Raw genomic sequence first — 20,226 nt, forward strand, 5'->3', positions numbered from 1 at the left:
CCCGCATCGGGTGGGTGCATTCTCCCTCCTGCCCAAGACAAGGACTGCTGGCAGGGGCAGGGTGAGGTTAAGGCAATTCTAGCCCAACTCAAGGGTCTGGGGGGGCAGGGGCATAAGCCCCATGGAGGGTGCCTTCCCTCCCCTTGTGCTGTGCAGACCCAGGCTAGGGGGTTCTGGGATTCATTCCCTTACCCCTGTCCCACTGTGTTGATGGGCAGAGTCAGAGGCTAGGGAGAAGAGGCTTTACCACCTGAGCTCTGTGACTGTAGGAGGGTGAGGCCAGCCCTGCTCTGCTGGAGCAGACAGCACAGCCCAGGTCTGCAAAGCTTCCTGGGATGCTGGGGGGCTGTAAGTTAAACTTGAATCGAGAGGGGATCTGGGACAGAAGTTCTATAAACCTCTTTGCTCTAAATCAGTTAAGTCTGATACTACATGAATCCAAGTTTATCTTAAGCTGGATCTGTCCATTTTGAAAGCAGCTTATGTGCACTGAACTTCTGTTCTGTAACAGGTCTAAACTGGTTTCTGATCACTTAAACTGGTTTATATATAACTTCTATCCCTAGCCCTAGAGGGATTTTTCAAAGCACACTGGTACCTAATTGCAACTGAAGTCAACAAAAATCCATGGAGGTCCTTGCTTCTTTAGGCACCTAAATACCTTTGAAGTACTTGTCCTTTTTCTTTCTCCATTTAAACCATTTAGAAGAGAATCTCACTTTCTTTCCTGCCTGCCCACCCCCCCAACTGCCTCATTGGCCTATAGTTTGTAAGTAGCCCAAAATACTTAATTTTTTAGATTTGCTGTATATTTATAAGTCTCCTGTTGCTACAACATTAAACTAAGTTTTGCAGAGTAAAAGCTGATGGGGACACTTTTTGCAATTTTAAAAATGTGAGCATGATTCTCTCTAATTTTTATGCTGGTTCTGTGTACACTCTAACTGCAGAATCAGTCTTCTTGTCTGATTTCAATGAACTTTGGAAATATTTCAAAAATCGGTTCCTGTGGGGCTCTACAACAGTTTCAAGAGCCTGCTGTTAGCATCAATCCTGTCTTATTTAGATTAAAATGGGCTCTGCTGTTGCATGACTATAATCCCATGATGTCCAACTGCCAGTTTTATATTTCACAGAATACTGAGCTAATGCAAATACCTTTTCCAAATTGTAATTTTCCACTTGCCTTCCTTATAGAAAAGCAATTTTAAAAAAGTAATAAAGCACATTCTGTACTTGTTCTTCAGCAGAAAAGGAGACAATACATTTTAGTTTTATCTTAGCGAAGACTGAGACTTGGTGACTAATATTAATTCTGGTAAACAAAGCCCATCAAGGGACAGCAAAGAGACAATATCTGAGCATATACCTCCAAGAATTATTAAGGTACATTTTTGACAATGGAAGTTAATAAGCAATGAAGTTTGAGGATTCACATTCACACATGCTTTTGTTTCCTCAACAAAACATTTGCACATTTAAATTTGGCACAATGTGAGCCTAAAGTGTAGGTAAAGTATACGGTATAATCGTATAACTTTAACAAACATCTATAATTTTAAAAATATCACATTTTGAGTATAAAAGCTAGGCTATAAATCATTACATAGTAAATGCTATACTCTGAAAAACACCACCTGGAAAACAGCTTTGTAACTTTCAAGTTTGCATTTTATATAGAAAAAGTTACAGCAAACTAGTTGTAAAATGACACTTCCTAACTTGGAATGTGACATGGGCCATATATGATTAGATATGGCACCTTCTAAAATCAAGTTTATTTCTTCACTATTATTGATTCACTAGTACTTTGATGGAAAAAAAAATCAATTCACTTATAGTTTATATATTTCCAAGTCTAATCACATAAATTGCTGAGAAGGCATTTGAGCTGGAAAGGTAAAGGAAATTCTATAGGCAAAATCTAAAAGCAAAGGCACTAACGATTCAAAGCTACTCTAAAACCCTTGCATTTTTGAAGAGAAATTAAGTGGTTGTTACCTAAATCTAGTTTCACCTTCTTTCCAAAAGTTCAACTGTGCTTTGAGAACTATCTGGCTTCTTATATTGGAGGAGTTTAATTTAGTATTACTATATGGATTCCATCACTAAAAGGTCAAACTACTAATGAAAAGAAAATCTCTTAGCAAAGAGAATATTTCCAAGCATAAAACCATTAGGTACAGCCACTATAGTAAAGAAAAAAAAGGATTATAAATTAGAAAGAAGTAAAATCTAAGTGTATACATATGAGCCTCTCAACACTTCTGAATAGTCTTTGTAGTTAGCTAAACAAGATAAATACATTTTATGGTTTATGCAATGTTTCCTACAGAAGGGATTCTGATGTACAATTTGTTGGATAGTCCTTAAATAACCAACCCTAACTTTAAAATTTTTAATAATTTCTCCCTCACAAGGTTTTTCATGCAAATAGTCTGCAGTCCAAAAGTGCAGAAACAATGTATAAAGTGTACAATCATTTACTTTTCCAATCTGGAACAGATAGCTAAAGCAAAAAACCCAATATGTGATGTCATAGCAAGTTATTAGGAAAAAAAAGGAGACAGGAAACTAACTTTAATAGCATAATGGTCCATGATTTTTTTTTCAAATGAAAAGTGTTAAAAATGACTAGTCATTAACTAAAAACTTATTCTGCAGTCTTCAATGGAAATTTTTTTCCTATATCGTCTTTTACAATTCAATGCAACTTTAAATAACCTGTTAATTTTATGTATGTAATGCATGTAAGAGCAAAATAAAGTCACCCTCAGAGTTAAAAAAAGAAAGAAAGAAAAGGAAACACCTCTTCCTCCCCTCTCCCCCCCCCCAAAAAAAAAAAAAGATTTAGCAGTGACAATTGTTTCCTACTGGGTAAATTTATGCATCTCTTTAGGCACTTCACTGGTCATTAAACATAATACAAAGTAAAGCTATAAACACTGAAATTTTGTGCTCTTAAAATTAATCTAGTTAAGTAACAAAATAATGCAGAAATGTGACATTTTTGGCAGCTTACTTCTTCCCTTCCCCAAAGTTACCAGTTGTCCAAATTGGCTTTATTTGTGGGGTGCTTTGGCATCTAAATATCAGATTGCTTCAAGCTGTACAAGCTGGAGCAAAAATGCTAAGCCTCAGACCATAAAGGAATTTGGTTTTAAATATTTCTTTACGGCTGTTCAAAGAAAGGACACTTTAGTAGTGATGTAACAGGGAAAAGCTTGCTTTCTTTTTAAATATTGCACTTTTCTTTTGTTCACTCACATTAATGCATAGAAACACAATTTTTAACTTGAATATTAACACATTCACACTATGAAAGAAATTATGGGTAATAAATTTCTATACATCCAATAGGAAAAGAAAACAACTATGTTAGTCTTCCTTTGCTTTCCATACTTTAAAAAAAAGCACTGGACAAAGGAGAGCGCAAATACAAATTTTTGGTCAGTCTGTGTATTAAGTATACAGGTGCCAACTAAGGGAATTGCAAGCAATGTTATGATGAGAACAGATAATGTAAAGAATTTGACAGAGGGTGACTCAGTAAGAAGATTGCTATGCATGATTGAAACATAATATGTACAGCTCAAATTAATTGTGAAACCTCTTTTTTGGAAAGAGGAAAGAAGAAGCTGAACTTTGCATTTCAGTAGCATGCTGTGGAATTTATCATGATTAATTTCACATTAAAAGTATGGACAACATTTGAATCACATTTCACATCACCTTCAACTGCTGTAGTAAAAACAGTGCCTGATAAACAGTCTCCAGGAGACAACCAAGAATCCAGTGGGCAATTCATTTAACACAGCGCATGCTTCTCTCTACTAGATTTATGACACAGTATTAAGATTTTTCAGAACATTCAAAAAAGATCCACTGCTGGATTCCATTAATCTGAAAACTGATTGCTTGAAACAAAAAAATCAAGATGCAAGTGCTTTGTTTCTGTGAGTAAAACAAAGCGCTAAAGTAAAACAACCTGTTTTCAGGATTTTGACCAGTGTCCAGAAATCCAACCAGAAAAAAAGAATGTAGGACTAGTGCTCCTCAGTGTTATTTTTGCTATCATTAGTAATGTTAAGCATCAAGAAAATAAAAACACGTCATTGCACATTACAGCCGCCAAAAACACGGCTAAACTTTGACACTAGAGAATTGAATAACCTGATGCTACATCACAAACAGCTTCTGGTGTGTATCTATTTCAAAAGGTCTTTACATATTGTTAAGGACTTCTCGGCCCTCTCCCTACAAATGCTTCAGGTCAGATGACGAGTTATGGCACGAAGGGCATATAGAAGTTCTGCTTGCATACGTGCTTCCATTAATAGCAGATTTACATGGACCTGTTTAAAAAAAATGAAAGTTAAAAAATATATTTACTTGGCTTTACATTTCTCAAGCAGTATTTATTCAAGACTATTTAATTGTCCAATTGCCTCAAGATTTATGCCTGAAAAAGTAACAGCTACTTTCCTGCAGCCTACACAACTGAAGGGCTACCAGGTCCTCTCCAGATATCTAGTATGTCAATTTTGTTTGACATTCTGGGGTCCCAGGTAACTGGTCATAATCACAGCTTTAAGTAATCTTCCATCTGACTTAACAGAAGCAACAGCAAATCAACACTGCACAGCAATGATGATCATGACAGAAAACCTTTCCACCATGACTTGGAAGACTACATTTCCGTTGCTTCCAGGTAGTCTAATGTAACAAATCCACATGTAACATACCATAAAATACAGGAGCAGCACTCAAATCTGTTACTAAAGCACAATTAGGAAACTACTGCAAGGAACATTGAGCCAGGTAAAAAAAAAACAAAAAAAGGGTATCTACCTAACCAAAAATGTATACATCAGTACCTAAGCCGCTAGTGTCAAGGCCAGGCTATGCAAATACCTTGGAAAGGTGCAGCACAATGTTACCCAACATTATGCAGGGGCATCTGTGCAAAAACCACTTACCTTGCAGGTACCCTGCAATTCCTAGGCACCCCTTATATACTATGGCCCTCATCCATGTAGTGACCAGCTTGGCTTTTCTAGCACTTAAAGGAAGACCAAATAGCAGCTTTATCCTAGTTTGCTACTGGACCTCAGGAAAGCTCATTTACATCAAAGTTCAAAATTTCATGACTGAAGACATGTACACTGGTGGTCAGATAAGCATGCAGATTATAGAAAGGACAGAAGCTGGGCTTTGTTTTATGCTAATACCTATAAAAGACTTTGTTTATTATAACCAAACACAATGGCCATGGAAACATTCATGATATTTCATGAAAGAAGAGTTTATATGCAGTTTATATTAAAAGGGAGACAGGTATTAACTTGTTTAATTAATAGCTTTACAAACGCCAACATCCTGTACTGACTGCAAACAGCATAAGGACACATGATGTAAATAATGAACTCACTTGAAGAGTCTAAAAGTTTCAGAACAGTTGACTATGTTAGCAATCCCAGTCCGATAATTTTTCTATATTCATTCTTGCTGGCTCAGTTTCATTCAGAAGTCTCTAAGGTCCACGGTCTGATCACTGAGAAAACATTCTCTCAACAGTTGCATTTAACATCCAATTAACTAACTTATGTGGCCATGCTGTACAGTACTTAAAGAAAGTTTAGAGAATTAACTTTACTGTTAAAAAGTTTAACCTTCTCAGATACACATCTCTTTGCGAGTCTCCTCCTCATCTTCCCCTGCTTACATGATGGGTTTCTGGTGAAATGTCTGGCTATGAAAGACTCACCTTCTCTGAGTGCTTGAATTGACGCCAGTAACTATCATACATGCGCTTGGTAGTTCTCTCTGGGTAGCAGGTCACTGTCTTAATGTAAACCTTCAGACTGCGTTCAAGTAACTGATTAACTTCTCCATAATCATAGTCATCATACCTAAACAAAGGAAGGCAGACCTAGTCTCTCTTCTGAATACACCTTTGAAAATGTCAAATTTCTTTTTACCAGCTTTTAAATTCAGAAATTACAAGCAATCTTGACTCAGACTAGAACAAAGGCAACTGACCTTCTAAAAGCTTTAAGAACATGGCATAAACTTTTACCTCTCTCTGAAAAAGGGAAACCTTTTGGCTGAAGTTTTGGGAAGGAGGGGGAGATGACAGGGGAGGGAAGACAGATTTCTGTGTGAACTGTAAGCTTACTTGATCCACAGAACAGCTAAATTTTGTCTAAATGTAGAAAACAATTAAGTTACACTAAGGACCCTACAAATACACCACATTTTGTATCAAAGTCCACTGGTATTCCAAAACATAGGAACCACATTTATTTTCTGAGCATAAACACCAATTCTAAAGCACTGCTCTACATGTGATCAAAATCTAATAACTTTCTTTCCGATGTACACACTGTACTTACCAGCTTTAAAACATACTCACTAGTAAAAAGAAGTTTGTTACATACCTGATTCCATACATACAGTGGACATAGTTAAATAAAGCTCTTCTTAACATTGTTGTGTCAACATCTTCATGTGTAGCCATAGTGTTGTAAGTGAGGTTGTAGACCATCCGAAACTTCTCATCCAGGAGATGCCCAATATCAGAATAAAGTCTGTTCACAAGAGAGAAGCCATGATTTTCCCAGGTATAGTCCTAAATGAACAAAAGAAACACGTGACATAAGACTACAAAATGGTGACTCTCTCATTTGTTTCTCCCTATGGTGAAGACTGAGAAACAGAATAGAAAAAAAAGGCATTCTGTTATTAATTCGTCAACTTATGGATTTTAATCAGTGTATGTTCCCTGATAAAGTCAGGTTTAGTCACTGGACGCAGAACAAATGGACTTAAGTGTTAAGACATTCAGGGCAAGTCTACATGAGATGCTGTCACTGTAGCTCATTGCAGTGGCTAGTCTGTGGGCACGAACTGTGATGCTGATGCTATTGCGTAGTAGCTCATTGCTACTGTGCTGTAGTGTGGGGAAAAAACCTGTGGAGCATTGAGTCTGAGCAGTAATGCCACTTACTTGCTTAAGCAAGTACTAAATGACTAATGGCACACATGTAGATGTGCCCTCAGTGTTACAAGACATCTAACTTCTAAGCACCAACCCTCCATAGTGGAATGTACAGTCCTGAACTAGGCTCTAAAAGTTCCCTACGGAAACACAGAAGGAAGAGTCAGGCATTTTAGGACTGGATTTACAATAGCCAACACACTGATCTGGGAGCTGCACAGCCATCCAAATGGAATAGTTGGGCATTTGGCCTAGGGACAGACCTTCAAAAAGGTGAGTTGATTCAATCTTTGCAGGTTTGTTTAACCTGAGGAGCTTGAACCAATTTGGAAGTGGAAATTTATTCCCTTTTCATTCCAAAAATGCAAGCAGATGCCTGCAGTGGCTCAGGCTAAAAGCAGAGGTGAGGGGGGGTGGGGGAAGGGGTGCTAAAGCAGCCCTCCCTCCCTTCCCTTCCAGAGTGCTGAGCTGAGGGGAAGCATGGTCAGGCCCTGGCAGGATGCTCTGATTGGGGAGGGTTTTAAACCCCCATCCTGCCTGCACCATCCCAGGCTTTTCCTACCTCACTGTTCAAGGGGCAGAGAGCATTGCCAGACTCTATATCTGTTGATGATACTGAGCTTTTCAAGCTCCCTCTCCCTCCTTCATACCGTGTGCAAACCAGGTCTTTTCTAACACCTTTCTCTGTCCCCTCTTGAAGACTGACAGATTTCAGCCAGCAGGTTGCTTGTCAGAACAAAGTTTATCAGTCCATCAAGCCCTACAAAAGAAAACATCTCTTTCATTTGTTTCGAGCTCTTATCTGCAGGATGCATTTGCAAGCCACTAGCTGTCTGCCTTTATTCCAGTGAAATTGGAGACCCACACAGACACCTCTCAGCATTAGCTAGCATGGTGGGGGGCACAGCCAGATGTAGAGTCCCTGCACTGGGGTCGCTGCTGTGGGAGAGGGGCAGGAGGGGGGTGGTGTGTAGATCCCTACTTGAGCAGCTGGGTGGAGGGGGAAGCCTGGCAGCTGCTGCAGTCCCTGATAGTGCTCTGGCACAGAAGAGGGGTGGGGCCAACCCTGCTCTGTTCTAGCAGACAGCCCAGCCCACCCCAGGGCTGCAAAACATCTGGGACTTTAGTTTAATTAAACCAGGAAGGGGTCTGGGACAGACATTGTACAAACCAGTTTGACCTAAACTGGTTAAGTCTGATACTACATTTAACCAGGTTTATCTTAAACCAGTTTCAGCCATTTCAAAACTGGTTTATGTGCACTCAACTTATGTTCTGTTACAGGTTTAAACCAGTTTCTGATCACTTAAATTGGTTTAATGTGCAACTTCTGTCCCTAGACTTGGAAGATTACACTTTTAGATTCCGACCCTTAATTTCTTCCTAAATCCCTTAATGGAACTGGACCCAGGGCCACCAAACTTGTTCTAATTGGAAGCTATTCATTCAGATATTACCACATTTTTTCATGTATAAACCTTTCCCCCAAAAAATCATTCCTCAAAACTGGGGTGTATATATTAAACAGGGAAGTTATTTTTCTGATTGGAATAGAAGTTAAAGTTGCAGGAAGGGAAGTTTAGGTCAGATGTTAAGAAAAACTCACTCCAGTAGTAAAACACTGGGACAGGTTACCCAGAGAGGTTGTGGAATCTCTATCCTTGGAGGTTTTTAAGACCTAGCTAGACAAAGCCTGGGATGATATAGTTGGGGATGGTCCTGCTTTGAGCAGAGGGCTAGACCTCCTGAGGTCCTTTCCAACCCTAATTTTCTATGATTCTACTTTTCTTCACAGGCAAACAATGGCTTATCATTCTTCACTCCAAACGTGTTAACAATAGTGACTTATTCTTACAGGAGCTTGATTGACACACTATTAATCAAGCTAATCTTTCTTAGGGCAATTTTTCTGTCTGAGGGCTGCTCCTGGCCTCTCTTCTCCTATTTCACAGCCTTGGCGACTCTTTAGCTCTTTTCAAAATCATAGATCTACCTATGGAGACTAGTCTTCGATAGCAGCTAGAATTTCAGCTTTGGTTAAGCAAAGAAGGGAAGGTAAGTCACCTGAAGATTAGGATCTGTCCCTGCTGTGTGCAGACAATTCTTGGAAAATCCTTTTTATTTAATTCTATTTTGCAAAAAGGAAGGCATATATTCTATTTTGGTGTTCAGTTTATGCACTAAGTCAGCACAAACCGCCAGTGGTTAGTGCTGACTTAGTTACGGAGCACTTGGACAGGCTGGATGGGTACAAGTCAGTCACCTCCATCCACGGGTGAAGGAAGTGGCCAGTGTCATAGCTGAGCTATGACACCATGTGCTCTCATGGTGCTCCGGCCAGGTCCCCGAGGACTGGAAAAGGGCCAATGCAGTGCCCATTTTTAAGAAGGGTAGAAGGGATGAGCTGGGTAACTTTAGGCCAGTCAGTCTTACCTCTATATCCTTGGGAAAACACTGGAAAAAATCATTAGAGTGAATTTGTGAAGGCCCAGCAGGGGAAATGATGCTGAAAAGAAATAAGCACGGGTTTGTAATAGGTAGATCCTGCCTAACAAACCTTATAGCCTTTTATGGCTAGGTCACACACTGCCTTGATATCTGCCTCAGCTCCTGTGTCATCTACCTGGACTTTAAGAAGGCCTTTGATACAGTTTTGCATCCTATTCTCATAAGGAAGCTATCAGGCTGTGGAATGGACGCTTACAGTCAGGTGGGTGGCCAACTGGCTTAGGGACTGCACCCAGAGAGTGGTGGTGGATGGGTCATTTTTGACCTGGAAGGAGGTGGGCAGTGGTGTCCTGCAGGGTTCGTTCCTTGGACTGGTGTTATTTAATATCTTCATCGGCGATTTGGACGAGGGTGTGGAGAGCACCCTGTCCACATTCGCATATGATACCAAGTTATGGGGCAAAGTTAACACACTGGAGGGCAGGGAGAACATACAGGCCAATCTGGACGGGTTGGATCAATGGGCAGAACAAAACAGGATGCAGTTCAACAAAGACAAATGCAAGGTACTCCACCCTAGGGAGGAGGAATCTCCAGCACACCAATGGGTTGGAGGATGACCTTCTCAGCAGCTCAGTCATAGTTGACTCCAAGATGAACATGAGCCAGCAGTGTAACAAAGCCAATCACACCTTATCATGCATTAGCAGATGCATGACCAACAGATCAAGGAAGGTGATGCTCCCCCTCTATGTCGCATTGGTCAGACTGCACTTGGAGTACTGTGTGTCCAGTTTTGGATGCTGCACTTCAAGAAGGATGCAGAGAATCTGGAGAGGGTACAGAGAGGGCCATTCACATGATTAGTGGCCCCTGTGCAAGACCCTACGAAGGGTGGTTGAGGGATCTGGATCTCTTCAGCCTTCACAAGAGACATTTGGGGGGAGACCTTGTAGCTGCCTATAAGTTTATCAAGGGAGGACAACAAAGAATTGGAGATGCGCTATTTAGTAGGGAACCCCTAGGAGTAACTAGGCATAATGGATACAAACTAGTGGAGAGTAGATTCAGGTTAGACATTAGAAAGAAATTTTTCACAGTAAGGGTGGCCAGAATCTGGAATGGGCTGCCAAGAGAGGTGGTACTATCACCTAACTTGGAGGCCTTCAAGAGGAAGCTAGATAGGCACCTGGCTAGGGTCATCTGACCTTGATCCTCTTTCCTGCTGGGGGCAGGGGGTCGGACACAATGATCATTCGGGGTCCCTTCCAACTCTATAATCTATGAATAAATACCGTATCTATAGCTTTCCAAAGCAGCCACTTCTGAGGTAGAACAGAAGCACTGGGAAGTAGAAAGGCTGTTGCTTACAGATATTACTTGGAAAATAATAAAAAGGACTGATCCAAGAGGTAGTTTGAAAGATTCAGTCTGTGGTGTTTGAGCAGCATCATATTGACCTGCCACTGCTTCAAATTTAAAGGAGTCTCAGGCAGGGATTCTCTTATTCTGTATTTATATATAAAAACTTAGCAGAATAAGATCTTGACCTTCAATTTCAACATAACCTTCTGTAAAGCTCTTTGGAACAATTCTAAATGCAGGTAATATTGTACCAAGCCAATGACAATTATTAGCCTTTTCTCCAAAGAACCTATGGTTCCTAGAAAAGTCAGTACTATTTTGACCCTACAGAAGCCAACTTTAAAATGCAAACCATTTGGCAGTGTTCAGGGATTGCTGACACATTGCTTACTTAATCAACCCAAAAGTGTGGTTTAGTCTATCCCAAAAGTATATGAAAGAGTCCAGGAATAATTTGTCCTGATCAGCTAACATTAGTATAGAGCTAAATACATCTGCTGACAGGGATGGTGCATCTCCTTTACTGCAGCTGAGATCATTCTATGACCATGGAATTTTCCTTTAACATTGCACCTACTTTGCTAGCACTGCACCTACTTTGCTTTTTCTGGAAACATTCTGACCTCGTTTAAGATTTGTTTTACCATGATTTGCAATTCATTTATATTAGGAGTCCCATGAAGGCAAGCTGACATTATTAATCAGCAATTTATTCTACCTACAGCCTTCCTTGCTATGATTTCTCTATTTGTATTAAGGGATGTTTAGGAACCCCAGGCAAAGATTAGAACCAAACTATGTTGCATGATGAAGAAGAGAATCCTTTCTCCAGCTCAAAAGAAATACTATGCTTAGCTAAAGGCTTCAAAATGGCTATGGTCACACAATTAAGATCTTTATTTTTTTGAAAAGTTTAAGTCTGGGGAAACTCTCAGACAGTCTTTCAGAGCAGAGGACACTTAAAAATGTGACACACTGTATGTACAGCATGTGCTAACAGCATTAATCTTTGAGACAAGAAGACTTCCTGCTGAAGAAATCAAGTGTTGCAATTTCCTGGGCCTCAAGTACAAGATTTTAATATTTGGAGGAAAAGGAAAGCAGGTCTTTGAGTTCTTTACTTTTATAAAACAGATTTACAAACTTAGAACATGAGGCAAAGAGGCTTTGTGATACCTTTTATTGGACCAACTGTATATCTGGAAGAGCTGTTGGTAAACTTTTGGGCATCAAGTGCCCTTCCCCACAAAGAATCCTTGCCTCTCATACATTTCCTGGACCATATGGCTACAACAACACTCCAACCCTGGATCTATTTAGCAAGTTCCACAGACTTGTTCTGGAAAGGCATAAGACAAATGAAAGCTTATCAGTCCTTGGCCTCTGGCTGACAACAGTAGGGGAGGAAAGGCCCAGGATATTTAAAAACTGATCATACAAAAAGCACTAGAAATACATACCATAAGTAGCAATAATCTATTTGATCCTCCACATGAACATGGGTACGTAACAAGGATATTCTGCCACAAACGCTTCTCAATTTTATTTTCTCTGGTGCTGAGGAATGTAAAAATTCTTCTCGACTGAAATTACTAAAATTAATGCATTTAAGTACCTGAGCCCGGAATGTTGGCAGGTGTTCTTCTCCCCGTCTGGCAAAGTCTTTGTACCCAAAACCAGGATCTTCAATGTAGCGGGACACATCCATGGATACCATCTCATCATCAAATGCTGGTAAGGACAGCAAAATACTGTGTTGAGAGCAGACATATCAGGGAGACCACTACTACCTCCCAACCTCCACTCCAACATAGAATTGTATAGAAAATATAAAATAATATAAAGTAGCAGGACAAGGTCTTTGGGAAGAGACAGAACTGTCAGAATATCAGTAAATTTTCATTTAGTTTATGGTATTTTGCTTGTGTACATTTATAAGGTTTAAACATTTTAGTAAGTTGTTTGATTTACTTTGAATAAGAGTTTCAGTAGCATTCTTATCTCTGCAAGCAAGGAGTCTAGATTTTAATTTTCCCCCCTTCCCTTCTGCTTATATTCTTTATGGTGGCTGGAATACAGAACAGAGGATGAATTCTGGGGACATGTTATGGGGACATGAAGCAAGAAATGAAAAAGGGCTTGGCCTCAGCTTGGATGCAAAAAGGTAGATATCTTAAAAAAGTGACCCTATGCAACTTTCTGGGCTGTTATGAAGAAAGAAGGCATGAATCAATGTAGTAAAGTTAAGGGAAGCTCAAAATTAATTTGAGATTAGAACTGACAATTATAAATGTGGCATGTTGGGTAACAAGACCAGCAGGACTGAACAGAATATACACAGTAGTTTTTACTACATGCCATAGTAAACTACAATCATAGCACTCAGTCAGGTTCATGTTTTCTTACTATTAGCATGCTGGTAGAGCAGCTTCATGGAGCTTATGTGACATAAAACACATATGACCAGTGTTGGACACTGCCATATACTTACTGACCTGCTTCCCACTGGAATAGGTCACTCCTCTGATATGGTGAAGTAAAGCTTGTACAATAAGACACTGGTGCACAGCACAAAAAATAAAAATGTCCCCCTGACAAGCTAAACTACCCAGAGGGCCTGTTGTCTTGACATCTATCAGCTTTTTTTCTTTTTTTATAGTGCAGAATATGAGCAATCAAAAAGCAATAAATTAAATATGAAGAGATATACAATACTTGGCTTGTAAATATCAATTCAAGACTATATGAAAGCAAAGAACTGACTGAAAGAAAGGCTGAAATTATATCAGCAGCTGCAGTAACTAAGCATCTGTGAAGAGCTTCAACAATGTGTCACTAAGCAAGTACCGGTTCTCTCTCAGGAATCAGTCTTTCTCCTCTTAACAAGCGGGTGGTTTGATTGTGTAACTACCTTTACAGGACTTGATTACTACATAGCTGACTGCATTTGACCCTCACATTAAAACCCTGGCTCACTTCCATGTGCATTGACAGAAAAGTTGCCATATGTCTACTGTTAGCACCTTAAAAATCCGTTAATCCAAGAATCACAGAGATGATTTATCATGCTCTCTGCCTCATTAACCAATCAAAACATAACTGTGTGGGGGAAGAAACTTGCACGGCATCTGCTGTAGGTAATCTTCCCTGAAGATTTAAAAAGAGGTCCAACTTGCTGAAACTAGATGCAGTCAGCCTGAATTTTATGGGGTAAAGAAATATGTAGGCCACCCTGCACCCACCTACCAAAAAATTCCACACATCCACACCCACCTAGAAGAGAAAAACCCCTACCCAAAGCACAGTTTTAAACAAAAGAAGGTATAAGTTTTAAAATATTGCATAAGGACCATTTAAGTTTTTATACCGTTACTGATTTTACTTTGAAGGTGCTGGGATACCATGGTAAGGAGTAACAACAGTCTACAACAGATAGACAAGAGAGTTTGACTACAATTGTAGAAATTAAAATAATCTTTTTGAATCGATGAGAATTACATCCTGCAAGCAGACAGGTGTTTTTAGATCTAAATAGGAAACAATGTAACAATATAGTACAACAATATTCTTTTAGGGGCTTTTATATGGTATGTTTTCAAAGAACAAAAAAGATGATCTCTGCAGATTTCCAGTAAGAGAGACTGAGTTCCTTCCTGTCTCCTAGCACACCAACAGCTACTACAACCAAATTAGGTAGGTACAGTTTTGCATTCTGAAGGACCAAATTTGATTTAACTCGCTCTGAAGTTCCTTTTTTCCACTGGCTTCTCCCTGTAGCTATAAGATGCACCTTGACAATATTACAGTATTCTAGGAAAACCAAGGGAGTCTCATAGATCAATACCCATTAAATCTCTTTAAAAAGAAAAAAAAAGAAATAACTACTAAGCTACACATCTTGGCTACACATCTGGGTGACAGCAATCATTGCCTGCTGGAATTCACCATCCAGCGCAAGGTGGCAAAGGCCTGCAGCAAGGCAGCAGCCCTGGACATCAGGAGGGCAGATTTCAATGAGGTAAGAATAGTCAGGGGAGGCACTGAGGTCCTGGAGGGGTGGGGAGCCAGGTGTCCAAGAAGAGTGGTTGTTCCTTGAGGAGACGATCCTCCAAGCCCAAAGGGAGGTAATCCCAACACAGACCAAAGGGAGCAGGAGGGTGCAAAAGCCCCCATGGCTCACCAAAAGCATATGGGAATGTCTCCTCGGTAAAAAGGAGGCATACACCCAATGGAAGGGAGGGGCCATCACCAGGGAGGACTATACTGCGGTTGCTTGGGGCTGCAGGGGGGCGGTCAGAAAGGCTGAGGCGGAGATGGAACTGGGACTAGCCACTCAGATGAAGGACAACAAGAAGCTGCAGCTTGTTGTAAACATATCCCTTGGATATACCCTTCTGTTTCCAAGGGTATTAATACAGACATTTCCAGAAGAACCAAGCTTCTTCAAAGTGTTGTAGAAGTCTACTCTTCAACATTTCTACAAAAGTGAACTAGAATTCATACGACTAAAGCAGCATGAAGCAGCAGTTTCTGCAGGAGACTGTTTTGAATTTCTTCCTGAAACAGACTGACTTCCTAATAATTTTGACATTTGCAATTTCTTGGCTTTAAATTGGATAGGAATCATCTTTACCATTCCATTAAGATTAAAGGAACTGCTACTAATTAATTTGGGGGTTGGAAACCTTCCGTCCCCACAAGTTTCTGCTTGTCCTGTCCCTTTTGTGGGCTGCAAAGTGATCAGCAGATGTTGTGGAAGGGATACAGAATGCACCTGGGAAACACTGTGGAACACTTCCTCTGCTGCCCTGGCTGAAGCATACTGCCAATTCACCAAGCTGCCATGGGACGGATCCAGTCTTTTTGCAAGCCAAATCCAGCCCACAGCCTGTAGGTTGCTGACCCGTCTTAGTGAACTGAATTGGAGTAAGAATTCTAGATACAATGAAGCAAGACTCAGAGGCCAGGCAGAGAGTGTGAAGTACCTCCAGTAACTACAAGAAGACTCTCTTTCTTTTCCTGTTCAAAACGAGTTGCCATCTCTTCCTGAGTAGCCTCTTCATCCTCTCTGTCTTTTTGCAGGCGCTTCATTCTTTCCATTAAGGCCTCCAGCTCACTTAAAGAATCTACCATCTGCAAAACACAAAGATATTCTGGAAGATTAGAAATTAAATTGCATAAATGCTATTTAAGGTTTTAACTCATATATAATATTCTCAAGTCATTTGCATCCATGATAATACAATACAGTATAGACTTGTATCATGTGATGGCACTTCAAAAGATTCAACATTTTTAAAAACTTTCAGAAGACAAGAGTAACTGAGAAATGTGTCCACTGCTTTAAAAAGGGGAAAAAACCCTGTTTAATATACATTCCAGCTTTCTGAATGCTCAAGAAGGATGCTAATTTCCTACGTGAACACTGACATGCACTTCAATAATAACTGTTAATATTAAAATTGACTTTTCTTATTCTCCTACTGCTGAAAGCTATGCTTAATATTCTCCAGCAGTGGGCTGGAATGGCTTAGTTCAGGTGTCAGCTAGGTCAGCACTAAGACCCAGCTGCCAGCTCCTTCACCCCACTACCTGGCTGTGGTATGGCACAAGCAAAGCTTCTCCAGCGCCTGGCTGCATGGAGCATGTAAAGCCCCCTGATGCTGAAGGCTGTTGAAGCCCCAGCTCTGTGGGTCAAATCCAGCCCACAGGTTGCCACGCCTTGATCTAAAGAGTGAGATCAAGAAACAGAACCTAAGACAATAAAGTTAGTTTTATCTTCTATTTTAATGTCATTCTTATTGGCCCAAACTACTTGCTTTTCCATATTAAAGAGAATATGTTACAAGGCAAAAGTGAAAATTAGTACCACATATTGTAGGCACAAACCTACCTAAAGGCACAAACCTACCTAAAGCCTACTGCATTTCTCATTCAGACCATGCATAAACAAGTCCTACCTTGATATATATAAGTCTGTTACTCACAAAATATTTTATTATTGAAGTCTACTGAGCTCTCCACCAAAAAAGAAGAGGGATGGTCCAGCAGAACAAAATGATCTCTTCAAAGGATTACAAAGTAAGACCTGTAAACCTGGGAATTTGCTACACAATATAGTTAACTAATTATTAGTCAAAATTCTCTCTGGGAGTTTAATCAGAATTATGGTGAAGAGTTTTACTGATTCCTTGTCTACAAAAGGTTGTTTCAAATACTGGCCTTTTCTAGTATCACAGAGCTCAGTGACAATTCAGATCACCAATTTACAATTTACCAACTCTGGGTGTTTACACATGTACTCCGGAAGCGTGTATGTGGGTGCTTCAATTAGAGTGGCTCTGAGAGCCACTCTAATTAAAGTGCCTAAAGCGTTACGTGCATCATCGTCCCCATACTGAAAAATGGCAGCAGAGGCACTTTAACTAAAGCTTGTCAAACGAACTTTACTTAAAAGCATCCCTGTCGCCATTACAATGCTCAGTTAGTACAGTGCATTAGAGCAGCCTCACTGCACGTGTGTAGGTGCCCTCTGATGTCAAAATTTTAGCACCCACTATCTTAAGAACCTCTGGAGTTAAAACAGTAGTTTATGCTATTTGAAATCTACGGTTTTCAGCTTTGTACTATAAAGAGGCCTTAGTGTCAGCAGTTTATGGAAGAATAACCATTAAAACTCATCTGAATTCAAGACTGCAGTAAGAATTATTCAATTTTGAAATCTGTTACATTGCAAACTACAGTTAAAACTTTTTATACCACCGTTTCCCTGGCACTGCAGTAAGAGAGACAAAAGCCACACTACAATGAAGTTCAAACAAGAAAGAATGTGTGTACTTTGCATTAGCAAATTCCTCAGAGACAAGCAACAGAATTCTCTTGCAACACTAACCCCAAAGCTGCTACTTCTGAGGGATGCATTCTCTATATTGTTGTCATTGGCAAGATCACAGACACAGAAGTTGTTGACTGCTATAAGTCTGACCCCATTAGAGGCATCTGGATCTCTCTCGGGATTAATGCCACTACCAAAGACAAAACTCGCCAAGGCATGATAATGTGCCAACAGGACCACAGCATGCACCAGTTCAGGAAGAGACCAATTATTTTCCCCAGTCTTGACAAGTTTCTGAAATAAGAACAAATAAGGTGTAAATATACAGGCTTTAGGGATGAACACAGGAGTGAGAATAATTTATATTTACATTACATATGGTAACATTTACATTAAGTGAAATTAACGTCTAGCTTCCTTTTACCAGAAGTACCCCTTCCCAGTGCCAAGGCCAGCAATACTGCCTTATTTTGAGCTCTCCATATTAAATGACCATCTTTAGGGGAAAAAAAGGCTTTAGAGAAATATTTACATAGTTACTTGCCTCTAACATAATAAAATAAAACCCTTATCTGGTCTCTGGTGAATTGCAAACGATCTACCTAGGCAACTGCAGCAGAGAAATATAGCTAAGGGGAACCCCAGGAAGGAAAACAGTAAGAACAGACAATGTGGACATATGATGTTCCCCCAACATAAGTATAACTACAGGAAAAAAAAAGCATAAATATGAAATCAGAAAGAATAAGCAGCTCTTGCAGTACAAGTGCTCCTTGCACTTTAACTTAAAAAACACAAAAAAACACACCCTCTCTCAAAACTGCCTTAATCTGATGTTCTATTAAACAACAATAAGAAGGTTGTGTTCTAACTGCCTCCAATTTATAGCAGAAAATTCTTCTTTTATATCCTGCCTACCAGAAGGACAGGTATTTATAAACCTTTTGACCACACTGGGCATGTCTACACATGCACTTATGTGCATTAGCTTATTTTAATGCACATTAAAGCATCAGTAAAAAATTGCTATATAGTTAATGCACCTTGAAATAGGCTAATGCACATTGTATCACGTAAAAGCCATGCTCTTTAGTTAATGCGCATTAAGACAGGCTAATGTGCATTTTCCTAGTACCTCATGATGGAGAGCACTTTTACATGCTGCTCTAATTAAAGCACTGCTCTAATTAAAGTGCTGCCACATCTCCTGTGTAAGTGTCCCAGCACTTAAAATTGGTGGCATGAGCACTTGAACTGAAGCTCATTCCATGAGTTTTAGTTCAAGTACCCCCATAACCATTTTTAAGAGCAGGGACACTGATACACAAGACGCAGGAGGCTGCTGGAGCATGGTAATTGGGTGGTAATTAAACCAAGTCTGCTCCAATGTGCTGGAATTTCAGAGGGTTAGAGCAGCCTCTGCGCTCGTGTATAGGTGCACAGAATTACTAGATTTAATGCATATTAACTAAAGCACATTAATGCACACGTAGACTTGCCCACTACTGGGCAGCCATACTCATTCAGTCACCCATATTACTATCTGCATCAGAAATCAGAATTTCTTCTATAGATGGAGATTTCTAGATTAACAAGAAATGTTCTAGACCCTAACTAGGTACATACTGCTAATGCTAGATACTTTCTGATAGGTACCTGAATGTGCTCTTTTGTGATTAGCCAGGGCCGGTGTGCAAGAAGTTTGTTTATTTCATTCAGGTTTTTCAGTCTTTGTGGTATATATTCCACTCCATTTAACCATTCTGCAATCCCACCAGTCTTCAGAAACTCATCAACGTGCATATTTATTAGATAGGAACACTGATGTCTGGCAGCAGCCTAAAATAGTTAAGAGAAGCACAGATAATACAACAAACACATTTAGAGTACAGATTGATTTTGTTTTACGTTGAGGAGAGATGTACACAGAAGATGAAAATACCTTCATATTGTGAAAGGTTAGACTATAAAATATGGTACTGACTCAAATAGAAGACTATCCTGATTATAAGACTACCTCCAAATAATTACATTCTATATATGGAAAATTTATAAATTTGTTATAATTTCCAGGTATAGAATATAATTATTGGAGGTTTGCCTAGAATTCCTCTTCTTCCCACTGCTATAGCGAGGAAAATAAATTGGGGGTGGGGAGGGGAGAATCAGGTAGCTCCTTTGCTTTGTTTCACCTCGTTTTCCCATGGCAGCCCCTTTCCCTTCTCCTTACCATCAGACCCTGCTTTTTCTGAGCATATAGAAATGATGAGCAGATTTGAAAATAACAACCCGGAAATTAATCTTGGCTGTAGAAATGTGCATGCAGTACCCATGCATTTAGCTCATCCAGAATTGATGCATGTTACCTTTTTTTTTAAATGCTGCTGCAAGTTTTAGCACAGGTACTCCAAAAAGATGTTTTCAAGTAACACTTTTGTACCTACTTATATAAAGTACAAACTATGCATGGCATTAATCCAAAGCCAAAAGGCTCATGATTTACCACCCAGCTCCTTGGGCTGGGCCCCAGAGGCAACAGCATTTCAAGTCATGGTGATCCCATAGCTCAGCGGGGGGG

The 20,226-nt window shown here is 39.8% G+C and overlaps 1 protein-coding gene across 2 annotated transcripts in view; it reads right to left on the reverse strand.

The window, feature by feature from the left end:
* Positions 1-585: 585 nt before the first annotated feature.
* Positions 586-20,226, reverse strand: part of SESN3 (sestrin 3) — a 24,456-nt gene continuing 4,815 nt past the window's right edge. For both annotated transcript variants that reach the window (XM_019525257.1, XM_019525258.1), the window contains exons 3-9: positions 19,305-19,487; positions 17,706-17,942; positions 15,799-15,946; positions 12,429-12,544; positions 6,441-6,631; positions 5,768-5,912; positions 586-4,355 (exon numbers count right to left, since the gene is read on the reverse strand). In XM_019525257.1, coding sequence (XP_019380802.1) covers positions 4,269-4,355; positions 5,768-5,912; positions 6,441-6,631; positions 12,429-12,544; positions 15,799-15,946; positions 17,706-17,942; positions 19,305-19,487 — 1,107 coding nt within the window. In that variant the 3' untranslated portion in view covers positions 586-4,268. The remainder of the gene's footprint in view (positions 4,356-5,767; positions 5,913-6,440; positions 6,632-12,428; positions 12,545-15,798; positions 15,947-17,705; positions 17,943-19,304; positions 19,488-20,226) is intronic.

The sequence above is a fragment of the Gavialis gangeticus genome, unplaced genomic scaffold (genome assembly GCF_001723915.1).
Source record: "Gavialis gangeticus isolate Ggan-Ray unplaced genomic scaffold, GavGan_comp1, whole genome shotgun sequence".
NCBI classification, from domain to species: Eukaryota; Metazoa; Chordata; order Crocodylia; family Gavialidae; genus Gavialis; species Gavialis gangeticus.